This window comes from Bombina bombina, chromosome 10 (genome assembly GCF_027579735.1).
Source record: "Bombina bombina isolate aBomBom1 chromosome 10, aBomBom1.pri, whole genome shotgun sequence".
In the NCBI taxonomy this organism is placed as follows: Eukaryota; Metazoa; Chordata; class Amphibia; order Anura; family Bombinatoridae; genus Bombina; species Bombina bombina.
The window spans coordinates 161172462-161192461 of NC_069508.1; the positions used below are offsets into that span (position 1 = coordinate 161172462).

General features: G+C 38.3%; 1 protein-coding gene across 2 annotated transcripts in view; it reads left to right on the forward strand.

Moving 5' to 3' along the window:
• Positions 1–20000, forward strand: part of LRP8 (LDL receptor related protein 8) — a 200807-nt gene that overhangs the window by 169339 nt on the left and 11468 nt on the right. For both annotated transcript variants that reach the window (XM_053693447.1, XM_053693448.1), the window contains exons 11-15: positions 4400–4627; positions 4715–4833; positions 5255–5394; positions 5603–5744; positions 6034–6186. In XM_053693447.1, the coding sequence (XP_053549422.1) occupies positions 4400–4627; positions 4715–4833; positions 5255–5394; positions 5603–5744; positions 6034–6186 (782 nt within the window). The remainder of the gene's footprint in view (positions 1–4399; positions 4628–4714; positions 4834–5254; positions 5395–5602; positions 5745–6033; positions 6187–20000) is intronic.

The following is a 20000-nucleotide window of genomic DNA, read 5'->3' on the forward strand; positions in this document are numbered from 1 at the left end:
GTCGGTTTCTAAAACTCTGTATCGTCCTTTCAGCACGTGCTGCATGTCTGTATGTAGTAAAGTCAGTTTCTAAAACTCTGTATCGTTCTTTCAGCACGTGCTGCATGTCTGTATGTAGTAAAGTCGGTTTCTAAAACTCTGTATCGTTCTTTCAGCACGTGCTGCATGTCTGTATGTAGTAAAGTCAGTTTCTAAAACTCTGTATCGTTCTTTCAGCACGTGCTGCATGTCTGTATGTAGTAAAGTCAGTTTCTAAAACTCTGTATCGTTCTTTCAGCACGTGCTGCATGTCTGTATGTAGTAAAGTCAGTTTCTAAAACTCTGTATCGTTCTTTCAGCACGTGCTGCATGTCATTATGTAGTAAAGTCACAGTTTCTAAAACTCTGTATTGTTCTTTCAGCACGTGCTGCATGTCTGTATGTAGTAAAGTCAGTTTCTAAAACTCTGTATCGTTCTTTCAGCACGTGCTGCTGCATGTCTGTATGTAGTAAAGTCAGTTTCTAAAACTCTGTATCGTTCTTTCAGCACGTGCTGCTGCATGTCTGTATGTAGTAAAGTCAGTTTCTAAAACTCTGTATCGTTCTTTCAGCACGTGCTGCATGTCTGTATGTAGTAAAGTCACAGTTTCTAAAACTCTGTATCGTTCTTTCAGCACGTGCTGCATGTCATTATGTAGTAAAGTCACAGTTTCTAAAACTCTGTATTGTTCTTTCAGCACGTGCTGCATGTCTGTATGTAGTAAAGTCACAGTTTCCAAAACTCTGTATCGTTCTTTCAGCACGTGCTGCATGTCTGTATGTAGTAAAGTCACAGTTTCTAAAACTCTATTGTTCTTTCAGCACGTGCTGCATGTCTGTATGTAGTAAAGTCAGTTTCTAAAACTCTGTATTGTTCTTTCAGCACGTGCTGCCTGTCTGTATGTAGTAAAGTCAGTTTCTAAAACTCTGTATCGTTCTTTCAGCACGTGCTGCATGTCTGTATGTAGTAAAGTCAGTTTCTAAAACTCTGTATCGTTCTTTCAGCACGTGCTGCATGTCTGTATGTAGTAAAGTCAGTTTCTAAAACTCTGTATTGTTCTTTCAGCACGTGCTGCCTGTCTGTATGTAGTAAAGTCAGTTTCTAAAACTCTGTATTGTTCTTTCAGCACGTGCTGCCTGTCTGTATGTAGTAAAGTCAGTTTCTAAAACTCTGTATCGTTCTTTCAGCACGTGCTGCATGTCTTTATGTAGTAAAGTCACAGTTTCTAAAACTCTGTATCGTTCTTTCAGCACGTGCTGCCTGTCTGTATGTAGTAAAGTCAGTTTCTAAAACTCTGTATCGTTCTTTCAGCACGTGCTGCTGCCTGTCTGTATGTAGTAAAGTCAGTTTCTAAAACTCGGTATCGTTCTTTCAGCACGTGCTGCATGTCTGTATGTAGTAAAGTCACAGTTTCTAAAACTCTGTATTGTTCTTTCAGCACGTGCTGCATGTCTGTATGTAGTAAAGTCAGTTACTAAAACTCTGTATTGTTCTTTCAGCACGTGCTGCATGTCTGTATGCAGTAAAGTCACAGTTTCTAAAACTCTGTATTGTTCTTTCAGCACGTGCTGCATGTCTGTATGTAGTAAAGTCACAGTTTCTAAAACTCTGTATTGTTCTTTCAGCACGTGCTGCATGTCTGTATGTAGTAAAGTCACAGTTTCTAAAACTCTGTATTGTTCTTTCAGCACGTGCTGCTGCCTGTCTGTATGCAGTAAAGTCACAGTTTCTAAAACTCTGTATCGTTCTTTCAGCACGTGCTGCATGTCTGTATGTAGTAAAGTCAGTTTCTAAAACTCTGTATCGTTCTTTCAGCACGTGCTGCATGTCTGTATGTAGTAAAGTCACAGTTTCTAAAACTCTGTATCGTTCTTTCAGCACGTGCTGCATGTCTTTATGTAGTAAAGTCACAGTTTCTAAAACTCTGTATTGTTCTTTCAGCACGTGCTGCTGCATGTCTGTATGTAGTAAAGTCACAGTTTCTAAAACTCTGTATCGTTCTTTCAGCACGTGCTGCATGTCTGTATGTAGTAAAGTCAGTTTCTAAAACTCTGTATCGTTCTTTCAGCACGTGCTGCATGTCTTTACGTAGTAAAGTCACAGTTTCTAAAACTCTGTATCGTTCTTTCAGCACGTGCTGCTGCATGTCTGTATGTAGTAAAGTCACAGTTTCTAAAACTCTGTATCGTTCTTTCAGCACGTGCTGCATGTCTTTATGTAGTAAAGTCACAGTTTCTAAAACTCTGTATTGTTCTTTCAGCACGTGCTGCTGCATGTCTGTATGTAGTAAAGTCACAGTTTCTAAAACTCTGTATCGTTCTTTCAGCACGTGCTGCATGTCTGTATGTAGTAAAGTCAGTTTCTAAAACTCTGTATCGTTCTTTCAGCACGTGCTGCATGTCTGTATGTAGTAAAGTCACAGTTTCTAAAACTCTGTATCGTTCTTTCAGCACGTGCTGCATGTCTTTATGTAGTAAAGTCACAGTTTCTAAAACTCTGTATTGTTCTTTCAGCACGTGCTGCTGCATGTCTGTATGTAGTAAAGTCACAGTTTCTAAAACTCTGTATCGTTCTTTCAGCACGTGCTGCATGTCTGTATGTAGTAAAGTCAGTTTCTAAAACTCTGTATCGTTCTTTCAGCACGTGCTGCATGTCTGTATGTAGTAAAGTCACAGTTTCTAAAACTCTGTATCGTTCTTTCAGCACGTGCTGCATGTCTGTATGTAGTAAAGTCAGTTTCTAAAACTCTGTATCGTTCTTTCAGCACGTGCTGCATGTCTGTATGTAGTAAAGTCACAGTTTCTAAAACTCTGTATCGTTCTTTCAGCACGTGCTGCATGTCTGTATGTAGTAAAGTCAGTTTCTAAAACTCTGTATCGTTCTTTCAGCACGTGCTGCATGTCTTTATGTAGTAAAGTCACAGTTTCTAAAACTCTGTATTGTTCTTTCAGCACGTGCTGCTGCATGTCTGTATGTAGTAAAGTCACAGTTTCTAAAACTCTGTATCGTTCTTTCAGCACGTGCTGCTGCCTGTCTGTATGCAGTAAAGTCACAGTTTCTAAAACTCTGTATCGTTCTTTCAGCACGTGCTGCATGTCTGTATGTAGTAAAGTCAGTTTCTAAAACTCTGTATCGTTCTTTCAGCACGTGCTGCATGTCTGTATGTAGTAAAGTCACAGTTTCTAAAACTCTGTATCGTTCTTTCAGCACGTGCTGCATGTCTGTATGTAGTAAAGTCAGTTTCTAAAACTCTGTATCATTCTTTCAGCACGTGCTGCATGTCTTTATGTAGTAAAGTCACATTTTTTAAATATATTTTTGAGTTGATCCATATCATATGAGACCCTGTGGGTTTAAAATTCCAGTGTTTTCCTTGCTTCAGTACCAAACACAGCTAATGTGCAAGGTGAGGTTTTGCCTCGTCTTCTAAAAACATTAAACCCACATATACTGGTAGAAAACCCTTTATACAAACTGCTTAGGATAGAAAAAGATTGTGATTTTGGAATAGTTTGGATTTTTCAATATTTGCTTTGTATAATGGGATAGTTTGGCGAGGGGATGGGACCAGCTGTAAACAACAATATTTTGTGTAATTTAGGCCATATTTCCATGTCATTTTACAACTTATACATGTAACTAAAGGTAGTTTTAGATCATGTTTATACTTTTGTATACATAGTTCCCTCAGATAGTACAGTACTGTAATCAGCAAGGTAATATGTGTTGTTTTAAATAAATATATAGTATTATTTGCATTTTAGATCATAAAACCCAAACTAAAGACACAGACAGAGAAGATTGTAGCTTACATGCAGGGAAATAGTCATTTTTTATCATTTTTATTTTTAAAAAAACTATTATTAAAAAGTTTGGCTTTCAGAATAAGTTTGGATCTTGGAATTCTGGTTTTGGGGATTTGTACCTGTATGTAGAAAACCTGTTTTTGCTGAACTAGTAGACAAGATAAGTATTCGTATCGGAAACGCACATTACTTTCTTGACCTTGATCTTTTGTACAAATACTATAAACTCATTATTTCTGTACTAGTTATAACAATGGGGATATTCAGTATTTTCTATATAAAACAAGGTATTGTTATGTAATAAGACTTTGTGTCGGTTTGCATTGTTCACTTCGGTGTATTTACACTATATATATCATAAAGGTTCTTTCATTTGTTAGCATTGCGCTGCTTGAGGTGCCATGTATTTTCCTCTGCATGATGTATCCTTCACATATTCTGTAAATGCACCACAAGTATTCACATCATGCTATTGTATTGATTGTGCATCACTTTGTGCTAAAGGTGTGCTGATGTTTCACATTTGCATTGCCTCAGAGGCATACTGCACACTCCAGCTTTTCTGTCTTTGCAGTGCTCCGCTAGATCGTGCTGTGGATCCAACAGAGCATGTCGTGCTTATTAACACTCACTTACACTCCCCTGAGGGTCTGGCCCTGGATTGGGTTCATAAGAATATTTATTGGACCGACTCTGGCAACAAGACCATCTCTGTGGCAACTGCTGATGGCTGCAAACGAAAAACACTATTCAACAGCGGCTTAGCAGAGCCAAGAGCCATTGCTGTGGATCCCACATATGGGTAAGTGAAGCAGGTGCCAATGTATATAGCCAGCATGACCTGCCATCATGGTTTTTACTGATGATAGTGATATGCTACAATCATTAGGTTCATGTTCTGGTCAGATTGGGGAGACCCTGCCAAGATTGAAAAGGCTGGACTGAATGGGGCGGATCGGCAGGTGCTTGTGGCTGATAACATAGAGTGGCCCAATGGAATCGCATTAGGTGGGTGACATCTTTTATAGACACTTGTAGTGTTACCTGCTTTTACTTCTGTCACTTGCTGTTTACTTTGGAGACTTTCTTGCACTTAGTGTGCCTGTCTTGATTAAGTGATTTTGTGTGGCTCTTGCTGTGGTCTGTAAATCTGATCCTCTTTTTTCTGTCATGACTTTCTATACGCATATATACAGTGTTTGCTTGTATTCTGTATGTGGCGTTTATAATTTACTGTACAGTGTCACTGTGTATTTTGCAGTATACTGTACAATGGGGCTTGCTTCCTCCATGCTTTCAGTGCTGTTCTCTTGCTGTACAATGGTACTGAATGAGAAATCATACAGTTTTGTCTCATCCTGTTCTCCCAATTACTCTGTTTACCTTGTGCCTTCCTGCCAATATCAAAATCTTCCTCTTTGCTTCTCAGATGTTTTGAGCCGTCGATTGTATTGGGTGGACTCCAAGCTGCACTCTCTCTCCAGTGTGGACTTTAATGGTTTCAACAGAAAGACCCTGATCACTTCTGAGGACAAGTTGAGTCACCCATTTGGGCTGGCTGTGTTTGAGGTGAGGTGGACACAGTATCACAGACCCAAAAGACACATAACACAAACAGCCATACCCATTGCTCTTTCTCTACAATTCACACACACTAGATGTGCACACACAGACTTTGCTATACTGGATAAATCCACACACTCATTTGTTCTGTCCCCATACACACTATACATATTCTTATTTCCTCATTGCGCCCATATTTTGTGTCCTTCTCCAGGACAAGGTTTTCTGGACGGATCTGGAGAATGAGGCCATCTTCAGTGCTAATCGACTTAATGGACATGAAATTTCTGTCCTTGCAGAGAATCTTAACAATCCTCATGATATTGTGGTTTTCCATCCGCTTAAACAGCCAAAAGGTAGGTGCACTTTTCTAGTATCCTCCAGCCTCTCATATATTCTTGAAGTAGGGAAACCTAAACATGTTGGGAGACTTATTAGAGGTTGTTGGGGAAAAAGGGTTAAAGAGGTAAGGTGAGACTTGGAAAAAGGGGCATTTGAGTGAAGTTGGGGTGAACAGGGTGAAAGGGTATAGAGCAGGTGTTAGAGATGCTGGGGTCAGAAGAAGGTGAACATAGGGGTGGATAGGCTGAATTAACGCTAAACAGAAACAGACTACTAACTAGTGTGACCATTCTTATTGTGTAGCTGTAGATGCTTGTAGCTTGGGCCCGCATCCAAATGGAGGCTGTGAATACCTGTGCCTTGCAGCTCCCCAGATCTCCGTGCACTCCCCCAAATACACATGCACTTGTCCAGATGGTATAGAGCTGGGGCCTGACATGAGAAGCTGCAGGAAAGGTGAGAAACACGTAGAGAACAAATTATGCAACATGGGAATTAGTGGTGTGGATGGTTTGAAGGGGTAAAGACACTGAATGGTTTGAGTGAGGCTGTAGATGGCGCAATGATAATTTATAATGAGTATGAATGAAGAGGATGGTATTTGATAGAGAAGAGTGTATAACAAGAGCTATAGATGGAAGAGAAGAAGGAACCAAATGACCAGATGTGGATAAAGAGGAGGGCGTGTAAAATGTAACTTTTTTTCTCAATATAAAGTTCAAAGGGTTAACTGCAGAGATAAAGTACAGGCTTTGATTACACACGGCAGGATGTCATACATCTGAAATTAATTGCATTTACTAATTAACAATGTACTATTTCTTTACATGCATTTATTATAGAATCTTTACATGCATTTATTATACCATCTTTACATGCATTTATTATACCATCTTTACATGCATTTATTATACCATCTTTACATGCATTTATTATAGAATCTTTACATGCATTTATTATACCATCTTTACATGCATTTATTAAAGAATCTTTACATGCATTTATTATAGAATCTTTACATGCATTTATTATAGAATCTTTACATGCATTTATTATACCATCTTTACATGCATTTATTATACCATCTTTACATGCATTTATTATATCATCTTTACATGCATTTATTATATCATCTTTACATGCATTTATTATACCATCTTTACATGCATTTATTATACCATCTTTACATGCATTTATTATAGAATCTTTACATGCATTTATTATAGAATCTTTACATGCATTTATTATAGAATCTTTACATGCATTTATTATAGAATCTTTACATGCATTTATTATACCATCTTTACATGCATTTATTATACCATCTTTACATGCATTTATTATACCATCTTTACATGCATTTATTATACCATCTTTACATGCATTTATTATATCATCTTTACATGCATTTATTATATCATCTTTACATGCATTTATTATACCATCTTTACATGCATTTATTATATCATCTTTACATGCATTTATTATATCATCTTTACATGCATTTATGATACCATCTTTACATGCATTTATGATACCATCTTTACATGCATTTATGATACCATCTTTACATGCATTTATGATACCATCTTTACATGCATTTATGATACCATCTTTACATGCATTTATGATACCATCTTTATATGCATTTATTATACCATCTTTACATGCATTTATTATACCATCTTTACATGCATTTATTATACCATCTTTACATGCATTTATTATATCATCTTTACATGCATTTATTATAGAATCTTTACATGCATTTATTATAGAATCTTTACATGCATTTATTACCATATTTACATGCATTTATTATACAATATTTACATGCATTTATTATACCATCTTTACATGCATTTATTATAGAATCTTTACATGCATTTAATACCATCTTTACATGCATTTATTATACCATCTTTACATGCATTTATTACCATCTTTACATGCATTTATTATACCATCTTTACATGCATTTATTATATCATCTTTGTGAGGGGTTAGGGAAGAAAGAGGGGATTTGTGACATTGAAGTCAAGTGTAGAATTATACACTGGGTTAATATACAAGAGGTTTAAAGTTACACTTTATTGACATATATGCTAAATCAACGTTACCACAGGGAAAATACTGCCATAGGTATTTATAAAATGGGTATATTCACCTCCAAACTTCTTGTAATATACCTTATTGGTCAGCATAAACCTAATGATAATCACACAAATAAAAAGGAGGACGCTAGAGTGGGCTATTAAGGATGGGAATAATCACTTCCACCACTATAAATTCTACAGCCTCTACTACATAGCATCTGGTATTAAAATAGAAAAATAAGGGCTAGTGGACCCGGTGTGCGTGTATAATCACTGATGTAACAAAAGGATATAGCAAATTACAGAGTATCAGGGGTTAACCCACACTTGACACATGTTTTCACACATAGATATCAAACAAGCTATGCGCTCGAGGGCGTCCTCCTACCTGCGTACTGCTTTGTTTGAACAAAGTCAGCCGATTGCTAGTTTATATCCCTAAGTACCAAAACAAATCAAACACCAAACATTCACAGCATTAACTCATATGCATTGGTTTAGTTCAAAAAAAGTCTATATGTGTATCCAGCTTCAATCAGCCAGCTCAGTATCTATACATGTAATGGATGCACTATATTAACATCCGTGGTTACAATGTATTTATATAATCAATATGTGTTACAAAATAAACTTAATTAAACACCAAATGCCAGCTTGTATTAAAGCCCAACAAAGTATCAAGAAATTTTGGTTATAAAATCTCTATAACGGTGTGATTGCTAGTAGTTAGTGTATACTAGAACACGCTCGATACCAGGCTACGCCCACCGACGCGTTTCCGTCACATAAACGTGACTTCGTCAGGGCATAGGGCCAACCCAGCGTTAGGTAGCGCTCTTTATTCACAATCGTAGTCATAGCAACGTTGATGTTGTTGCTCAGTATTATGCGGAAGTGTAATACCGCATTGGCTTGTCCTATTTACGTTAAGAGGATAATCAGTAAGCATGAATTGTTGCTTCAGTATATGTATACTGTAGAATTTATAGTGGTGGAAGTGATTATTCCCATCCTTAATAGCCCACTCTAGCATCCTCCTTTTTATTTGTGTGATTATCATTAGGTTTATGCTGACCAATAAGGTGTATTACAAGAAGTTTGGAGGTGAATATACCCATTTCATAAATACCTATGGCAGTATTTTCCCTGTGGTAACGTTGATTTAGCATATATGTCAATAAAGTGTAACTTTAAACCTCTTGTATATTATACCATCTTTACATGCATTTATTATACCATCTTTACATGCATTTATTATACCATCTTTACATGCATTTATTATACCATCTTAACATGCATTTATTATACCATCTTTACATGCATTTAATATACCATCTTTATATGCATTTATTATATCATCTTTACATGCATTTATTATACCATCTTTATATGCATTTATTATACCATCTTTACATGCATTTATTATAGAATCTTTACATGCATTTATTATAGAATCTTTACATGCATTTATTATACCATCTTTACATGCATTTATTATAGAATCTTTACATGCATTTATTATACCATCTTAACATGCATTTATTATACCATCTTTACATGCATTTAATATACCATCTTTATATGCATTTATTATATCATCTTTACATGCATTTATTATACCATCTTTATATGCATTTATTATACCATCTTTACATGCATTTATTATAGAATCTTTACATGCATTTATTATAGAATCTTTACATGCATTTATTATAGAATCTTTACATGCATTTATTATACCATCTTTACATGCATTTATTATAGAATCTTTACATGCATTTATTATACCATCTTTACATGCATTTATTATACCATCTTTACATGCATTTATTATACAATATCTACATGCATTTATTATAGAATCTTAACATGCATTTATTATACCATCTTTACATGCATTTATTATAGAATCTTTTCATGCATCTATTATAGAATCTTTACATGCATTTATTATACCATCTTAACATGCATTTATTATACCATCTTAACATGCATTTATTATACCATCTTTACATGCATTTATTATACTATCTTTACATGCATTTATTATAGAATCTTTACATGCATTTATTATACCATCTTTACATGCATTTATTATAGAATCTTTACATGCATTTATTATACCATCTTTACATGCATTTATTATAGAATCTTAACATGTATTTGTTATACCATCTTTACATGCATTTATTATAGAATCTTTTCATGCATTTATTATACCATCTTTACATGCATTTATTATACAATATTTACATGCATTTATTATAGAATCTTTACATGCATTTATTATACCATCTTTACATGCATTTATTATACCATCTTTACATGCATTTATTATACCATCTTTACATGCATTTATTATACCATCTTTACATGCACCATCTTTACATGCATTTATTATAGAATCTTTACATGCATTTATTATACCATCTTTACATGCATTTATTATACCATCTTTACATGCATTTGTTATACCATCTTTACATGCACCATCTTTACATGCATTTATTATACAATATTTATATTAATTTATTATACCATCTTTACATGCATTTATTATACAATATTTACATGCATTTATTATACCATCTTTACATGCATTTGTTATACCATCTTTAAATGCATTTATTATACCATATTTATATACATTTATTATGCCATCTAGAAATGCAGCATTACATAACTTTAAAACAATTTGGTATGTTTGTTTTTAAGATATACTGTACTTTCCTCTCATTAAATGACTGACTGTTTAGATCTTGCAGATAAAGCTGCTTCTATTATGAAATGCATGCATAAGCTTCTGTTCTATAATATACAATTAGCATTAGTTAACCACTGATAAATACCATCGGCTCCTGGCTGACTCACACAGGTTAGGGGAGAGTGACACATCCTACAAATATATTTTAAAAAATCCAGCACAGGAAACATCTTTTTTTCAAAAGGCAAAATACTGTAATATATATTAAAATATAATCTTTTAAATTAAAAAATGAAGAAAAAAAAAACTTGTAATGTTCCTTTAAGTAAGGTGTTTGTAAATACCGACTTGTGATGTGGTCCCCCACACATATTCTCCTGCATATGGCTGTAGATGACTATTATGATGATAAAATAAATGTTAGTGCTACAGAATCTGGCAGAGCTTTACAAATAAATAATCATAACTATATATGAAAACGTTTGAAGGTAGAATTTAAGGTTAAACTATAGGTAACTCCTCAATAAGATAGTTGCTGACATGTGATGTAAGGAAATAGATGTACTGGTCAATAAATATCTTCACGTCCTGCCAGTTCAATCAAAACTAAATGTTACTAATTTCTCCAACATTGGTGTGTCCGGTCCACGGCGTCATCCATAACTTGTAGGAATATTCTCTTCCCCAACAGGAAATGGCAAAGAGCACAGCAAAAGCTGTCCATATAGTCCCTCCTAGGCTCCGCCCACCCCAGTCATTCTCTTTGCCGTTGCACAGGCAACATCTCCACGGAGATGGTGAAGAGTATGTGGTGATTAGTTGTAGTTTTTTATTCTACTATCAAGAGTTTGTTATTTTAAAATAGTGCTGGTATGTACTATTTACTCTGAAACAGAAAAAGATGAAGAGTTCTGTTTGTGAGGGGAATATGATTTTAGCAGCAGTAACTAAAATCGTTTGCTGTTTCCACATAGGACTGTTGAGATGAAATAACTTCAGTTGGGGGAAACAGTTAGCAGACTTTTCTGCTTAAGGTATGACTAGCCATTTTTCTAACAAGACTGTGTAATGCTGGAAGGCTGTCATTCCCCTCATGGGGACCGGTAAGCCATTTTCTTAATCAAACAGAATAAAGGGCTTCAAACTGGAAACTCTGTGACTAAGTGTCACAGATAACCTATAGGAGGCGCTTACTTAACAGGTGGTGTGGGTGGCCCTAGTGTAAATGTATGATAATAAACCCATATAAAAATAAAAACATAACTAAAATACAAAATTACTATAGAATTAATATATAAATTGTTGAAATCAAATATAAACTTAATTAAACAATTATTATGATATGTAAATAAAAAAATGAAAATACAAATGTATATATGTAAAAATACACACGTTACACTGGAAGATGTCCAATATAAACGGTGCAAATAAAAAGTCCCAAAATAAGTCCGTCTGAGAAAGGGAAAAGTGGAGAAGGCAGCTCTCGGTCTTCACTTCACAAGTGATGTAATTTTCTTATATGGACAAAGTCTTTGCATATCAGGAGTATTGAATAATGTATTGTAAAATAAAGTGAATGGTCGCTGCTCCTCCAAAGTAGGGGTAAACTCCAGGGTCCCCAACAAGATAAACTGCAAATGTGGCAAAATCTATGTAGGAAGAACCTTAGCAAGTTTACATGTAGAATGTGATCATTCTAGCACACTGTCACCCTCAGTTGGCACATAATAAATAATAAGTGAGATTCTCCATGCTACTATTGTACCTGCCTCATGCAGGTACAATAGTAGCATGGATGAAGAGTTCTGTTTGTGAGGGGAATATGATTTTAGCAGCAGTAACTAAAATCGTTTGCTGTTTCCACATAGGACTGTTGAGATGAAATAACTTCAGTTGGGGGAAACAGTTAGCAGACTTTTCTGCTTAAGGTATGACTAGCCATTTTTCTAACAAGACTGTGTAATGCTGGAAGGCTGTCATTCCCCTCATGGGGACCGGTAAGCCATTTTCTTAATCAAACAGAATAAAGGGCTTAATGTGGGCTATAAAACTGGTAGACATTTTATGGGCAAGATTGATTGCTTTATTCACACTTATAAAATTTGGGGAACGTTTTTTTTTTTTAACGTCAGGCACTGGTTTAGACACCTTTTCAGTCAGGAAGGCTGAGCCTCATTTTCGCGCCATTACTGCGCAGTTTCTTTTGAGAGCAGGACATGCAGCTGCATGTGTGTGGGTCTGAAAGTATTTGAAAAGGTTCCTAGAAGGCTTCATTTGGTATCGTATACCCCCTGGGTTTGGTAAAGTCGCAGCAAAGGCTGTAGCTGGGACTGTAGAGGGGTTAAAACTTTAACCGGCTCCGGTTTCTTCATTTTAAGGGTTAAAGGTCTCAAATTTGGGGTGCAATGCTTTGAATGCTTTAAGACACTGTGGTGAAAATTTGGTTAAATTTGAACAATTCCTTCATAGTTTTTCACATATTCAGTAATAAAGTGTGCACTGTTTAAAATTTAAAGAGACAGTAACGGTTCTGTTTAAAAACGTTTTTTGTACTTTATTGACAAGTTTAAGCCTGTTTAACATGTCTGTGCCTTCAGATAAGCTATGTTCTGTATGTATGGAAGCCAATGTGTCTCCCCCTTCAAAATTGTGTGATAATTGTGCCTTAGCGTCCAAACAAAGTAAGGACAGTACTGCCACAGATAGTAAAGTTGCCCAAGATGATTCATCAGATGAAGGGAGTAGACATAGTTCTACATCATCTCCTTCTGTGTCTACACCAGTTTTGCCCACGCAGGAGGCCCCTAGTACTTCTAGCGCGCCAATGCTTATTACTATGCAACAATTGACGGCAGTAATGGATAACTCCATAGCAAATATTTTATCCAAAATGCCTGCATATCAGAGAAAGCGCGATTGCTCTGTTTTAAACACTGTAGAGCAGGAGGGCGCTGATGATAATTGCTCTGTCATACCCTCACACCAATCTGAAGGGGCCGTGAGGGAGGTTTTGTCAGATGGGGAAATTTCAGATTCAGGTAGAATTTCTCAACAGGCAGAACCTGATGTTGTGACATTTAAATTTAAATTAGAGCATCTCCGCGCACTGCTTAAGGAGGTGCTATCTACTCTGGATGATTGTGACAACCTGGTCATTCCAGAAAAATTGTGCAAGATGGACAAGTTCCTAGAGGTTCCGGTGCACCCCCGACGCTTTTCCTATACCCAAGCGGGTGGCGGACATAGTGAATAAGGAGTGGGAGAAGCCCGGCATACCTTTTGTCCCCCCTCCTATATTTAAGAAATTATTTCCTATGGTCGACCCCAGAAAGGACTTATGGCAGACAGTCCCTAAGGTCGAGGGGGCAGTTTCTACACTAGCCAAGCGCACTACTATTCCTATCGAGGATAATTGTGCTTTCAAAGATCCTATGGATAAAAAATTGGAGGGTTTGCTTAAAAAGATTTTTGTACAGCAAGGTTACCTCCTGCAACCTATTTCGTGCATTATTCCTGTCACTACAGCAGCGTGGTTCTGGTTCGAAGAACTAGAAAAGTCGCTGAGTAGAGAGACTCCGTATGAGGAGGTTATGGACAGGGTTCACGCACTTAAGTTGGCTAATTCCTTTATTTTAGATGCCGCTTTGCAGTTAGCTAGATTAGCGGCGAAAAATTCTGGGTTTGCAATTGTGGCGCGCAGAGCGCTCTGGCTAAAGTCTTGGTCTGCGGATGTATCTTCCAAGACAAAATTGCTTAATATCCCTTTCAAGGATAAAACTCTTTTTGGGCCAGAATTGAAAGAGATTATCTCAGACATCACTGGGGGTAAGGGCCACACCCTCCCACAAGATAGGCCTTTCAAGGCCAAGAATAAGTCTAATTTTCGTTCCTTTCGCAATTTCAGGAACGGACCGGCCTCCAACTCTGCAGCCTCTAGACAAGAGGGTAATGCTTCGCAAACCAAACCAGCTTGGAAACCGATGCAAGGCTGGAACAAGGGTAAGCAGGCCAAGAAACCTGCTGCTGCTAACAAGACAGCATGAAGGAGTAGCCCCCGATCCGGGACCGGATCTAGTAGGGGGCAGGCTCTCTCTCTTCACTCAGGCTTGGGCAAGAGATGTTCAGGATCCCTGGGCACTAGAAATAGTTTCTCAGGGTTATCTTCTGGAATTCAAGGAACTACCCCCAAGGGGAAGGTTCCACATGTCTCACTTATCCTCAAACCAAATAAAGAGACAGGCATTCTTACATTGTGTAGAAGACCTGTTAAAAATGGGAGTGATACACCCAGTTCCAACCGTGGAACAAGGAATGGGGTTTTACTCAAATCTGTTTGTGGTTCCCAAAAAAGAGGGAACTTTCAGACCAATTCTGGATTTAAAGTTCCTAAACAAATTTCTCAGAGTGCCATCGTTCAAAATGGAAACCATTCGAACGATTTTACCTACAATCCAGGAGGGTCAATTTATGATTACCGTGGATCTAAAGGATGCGTATCTACATATTCCTATCCACAAAGATCATCATCAGTTCCTAAGGTTCGCCTTTCTGGACAAACATTACCAGTTTGTGGCTCTCCCATTCGGGCTAGCCACTGCTCCAAGGATTTTCACAAAGGTACTCGGGTTCCTTCTAGCGGTTCTAAGACCAAGGGGCATTGCAGTGGCACCTTACTTGGACGACATTCTGATACAAGCGTTGTCTCTTTCAAAGGCAAAGGCTCACACAGACATCGTTCTGGCCTTTCTCAGATCTCACGGATGGAAAGTGAACATAGAAAAAAGTTCCCTGTCTCCGTCGACAAGAGTTCCTTTCTTGGGGACAATAATAGATTCTTTAGAAATGAAGATTTTCCTGACAGATGTCAGAAAGTCGAAACTTCTAAACGCTTGTCAAGTTCTTCACTCTGTTCCACGACCTTCCATAGCTCAGTGCATGGAAGTAGTAGGGTTGATGGTTGCAGCAATGGACATAGTTCCTTTTGCGCGAATTCATCTAACACCATTACAACTGTGCATGCTGAAACAGTGGAATGGGGACTATACAGACTTGTCTCCAGTGATTCAAGTAGATCAGAAGACCAGAGACTCACTCCGTTGGTGGCTAACCCAGGATCACCTGTCCCAGGGAATGAGCTTCCTCAGACCAGAGTGGGTCATCGTCACGACCGACGCCAGTCTAGTGGGCTGGGGCACGGTCTGGGACTCCCTGAAAGCTCAGGGGCTATGGTCTCGGGAAGAGTCTCTTCTCCCGATAAACATTCTGGAACTGAGAGCGATATTCAATACTCTCAGGGCTTGGCCTCAACTAGCAAAGGCCAGATTCATAAGATTCCAATCAGACAACATGACGACTGTTGCTTACATCAACCATCAGGGGGGAACAAGGAGTTCCCTGGCGATGAGAGAAGTGACTAAAATCATAAAATGGGCGGAGGATCACTCCTGCCACCTATCTGCGATCCACATCCCAGGAGTGGAAAACTGGGAGGCGGATTATCTGAGTCGTCAGACATTCCATCCGGGGGAGTGGGAACTCCACCCGGAGATATTTGCCCAGTTGACTCAATTATGGGGCATTCCAGACATGGATCTGATGGCGTCTCGTCAGAACTTCAAGGTTCCTTGCTACGGGTCCAGATCCAGGGATCCCAAGGCGACTCTAGTGGATGCATTAGTAGCGCCTTGGACCTTCAACCTAGCTTATGTGTTTCCACCGTTTCCTCTCATTCCCAGGCTGGTAGCCAGGATCAAGCAGGAGAGGTCCTCTGTGATCTTGATAGCTCCTGCATCGCCACGCAGGACTTGGTATGCAGACCTGGTGAATATGTCATTGGCTCCACCATGGAAACTACCTTTGAGACAGGATCTTCTAGTACAGGGTCCATTCGAACATCCAAATCTAGTTTCCCTCCAGCTAACGGCTTGGAAATTGAACGCTTGATTTTATCTAAGCGTGGGTTTTCGGATTCTGTAATAGATACTCTGGTACAAGCCAGAAAACCTGTAACTAGAAAAATTTACCATAAAATATGGAAAAGATATATCTGTTGGTGTGAATCCAAGGGATTCTCATGGAGTAAGATCAAAATTCCTAGGATCCTTTCCTTTCTCCAAGAAGGTTTGGATAAAGGATTATCAGCGAGTTCTCTAAAGGGACAGATTTCTGCTTTATCTGTCTTGTTACACAAACGACTGGCAGCTGTGCCTGATGTTCAAGCTTTTGTTCAGGCTTTGGTCAGGATCAAGCCTGTTTACAGACCTTTGACTCCTCCCTGGAGTCTGAATTTAGTTCTTTCAGTTCTTCAAGGGGTTCCGTTTGAACCTCTACATTCCATAGATATCAAGATGTTATCTTGGAAAGTTCTGTTTTTGGTTGCTATTTCTTCTGCTAGAAGAGTTTCTGAGTTATCTGCTTTGCAGTGTAATCCGCCCTATCTGGTGTTCCATTCAGATAAGGTTGTTTTGCGTACTAAACCTGGTTTCCTTCCAAAGGTTGTTTCCAACAAGAATATTAACCAGGAAATAGTTGTGCCTTCTTTGTGTCCGAATCCAGTTTCAAAGAAGGAACGTTTGTTACACAATTTAGATGCAGTTCGTGCTTTAAAGTTCTATTTAGAAGCAACAAAGGATTTCAGACAAACGTCTTCACTGTTTGTCGTTTATTCTGGCAAGAGGAGAGGTCAAAAAGCTACTGCTACCTCTCTTTCCTTTTGGCTGAAAAGCATCATCCGATTGGCTTATGAGACTGCCGGGCGGCAGCCTCCTGAACGCATCACAGCTCACTCTACTAGGGCTGTGGCTTCCACATGGGCCTTCAAGAACGAGGCTTCTGTTGATCAGATATGTAAGGCAGCGACTTGGTCTTCCCTGCACACTTTTGCCAAATTCTACAAATTTGATACTTTTGCTTCTTCGGAGGCTATTTTTGGGAGAAAGGTTTTGCAAGCCGTGGTGCCTTCTGTTTAGGTAACCTGATTGGCTCCCTCCCTTCATCCGTGTCCTAAAGCTTTGGTATTGGTTCCCACAAGTTATGGATGACGCCGTGGACCGGACACACCAATGTTGGAGAAAACAGAATTTATGCTTACCTGATAAATTACTTTCTCCAACGGTGTGTCCGGTCCACGGCCCGCCCTGGTTTTTTTTAATCAGGTTTGATGAATTTCTTTCTTTAACTACAGTCACCACGGCACCTTATGGTTTCTCCTGTTTTTTCTCCTGTCCGTCGGTCGAATGACTGGGGTGGGCGGAGCCTAGGAGGGACTATATGGACAGCTTTTGCTGTGCTCTTTGCCATTTCCTGTTGGGGAAGAGAATATTCCTACAAGTTATGGATGACACCGTGGACCGGACACAACGTTGGAGAAAGTAATTTATCAGGTAAGCATAAATTCTGTTATTTCCTGTAATAAAGTCCTTTTAAATAAAGAGTTAAGGGCCACTAAATACAGCAGTATTGCATAATCAGCAAATATATAGTATAAAGACAATGCAATAGCCCTCACTCTGGATTTCAAATAGGCAGTATATTATTATTTTTTCTGACAAATTTATTCCCCCCCCCCATTTGTTGGCCCCCTGTATCATGTGACAGCCATCAGCCAATCACAGACTAGTATACCTATACACTTTGAACTGTTGCACATGCTCAGTAGGAGCTGGTGCCTCAAAGTGTGCAGATAAGAATGTGCAACATTTGATAATAGAAGTACATTGGAAAGTGTAAAAAATGCATGCTCTATCTGAAGCATGAAAGTTTAATTTTGACTTTAGTGTCCCTTTAAACAACAAATTAAAATAGTGACACCTGCCGCCCAATATAAAACATTAAATGTTATTGGCATGTATTAAAAAGAACCTTGCATGTTCTTATTTTAATAACAAATTAGGACATTCTGTATACCCCAGCTTGACCTGGAATATCACAAGTAATTTTATTTAGAATGTTATGCTGGGGCTAAATAGCCTCATTTTCTTTCATCAGACGATGAGAGTCTGAGAGTTAGAATTCTCCTCCTGACCACTAGGAGGAGACAAAAGATACCCCAGCACACCAGAGCTAATTTTTTGTGGGCCATGGTGCCTGATCAGTAACATATATTGTACCTGCCTCCACTGTTTGTTCCCTTATTTCATGGTCATCTCGTTGACTTTACAGCTTGGGTATAGATTCCCACTCATAGACTCTCACTATCTGATGAAAGAAAACTAAATTTATGCTTACCTGATACATTTCTTTCATGATGGTGAGAGTCCACGAGCCCCATCCTTTCTTTTTGTTCAGGTGGTGGCAATACTTGTTTTTCACTTTTTTTGCTCCGCTTCATCTTTCCTGCTTTTTTATATTCTCAACTACTTGGCTATATGTATGACAGGATCATGGGAAATGGAAGGGATTTAAAGCGTAGTCAAAAACACACATAGTCACAGACACACATTGTTATACACATACACACGTGCGTGCACAGACATACGCACACAGAGTTATACACATGTGCGCGCGCACACACACGGACATGTTCATACACAAACAAACAGTTATATACATGCGCACACACAGACATACAGACACACACATTGTTATACACATACACACGTGCACACACACATACAGACATACACAGAGACACATACACACACAGACACACACAGAGTTATACACATACGCACACACATAGACATGAACAGACACACACACATTGTTATACACATACACACGTGCGCACACACACATACAGACATACACAGAGACGCAGACATCTATCAATTGCTGCAATATACGTTAAAAAAACAAAACACAGATTTCTTGAAACAATACTGCCCAAAACACAATACTAAGTACTGAAAGCTAACAAAACTAAAGGCAATAGCTAACTAAATAAAAGAAAGGTTCAGAGCTACCTCTAAATGCTAAGCTCCATAGGCAGTCTATTATTAAACCCCCCTAGAATGTAAGCTATTTGGTCAAAAATCTCCCTTTATTTACCGGTATAATACTTTAAAAATATCTGTAAGCTTCTTACAAATATAGCAAAATAAAAGTGCTGCCCCCTCGCAATCTGCCACCCTAGGTAAGTGCCTTGTTATCCTAGGCCAAAATACGCCCATGGTGCTATCATATTGTAAGGATTTTACTGCTTGACCAGTTTATGCAGGTGTCATGTTTCTAGAGATCAAAGATCCAGGAGGGACCAGTAGTAGTTATGGTTCTACAGATCAAATGTCCAGCATTGACCACTAGCAGTTATGGTTCTAGAGACCAGAGATGCAGCAGTGACCACTAGCAGTTATGGTTCTAGAGATCAGAGGTCCAGCAGTGACCAATAGCAATTATAGTTCTAGAGATCAGAGGTCCAGCAGTGACTAATAGCAGTAATGGTTTTAGAGATGAAAAGTCCAGCAGTTACCAGTAGCAGTAATGGTTCTAGGGATTAAAGGCCCAACAGTGACCAGTAGTAGTTATGGTTC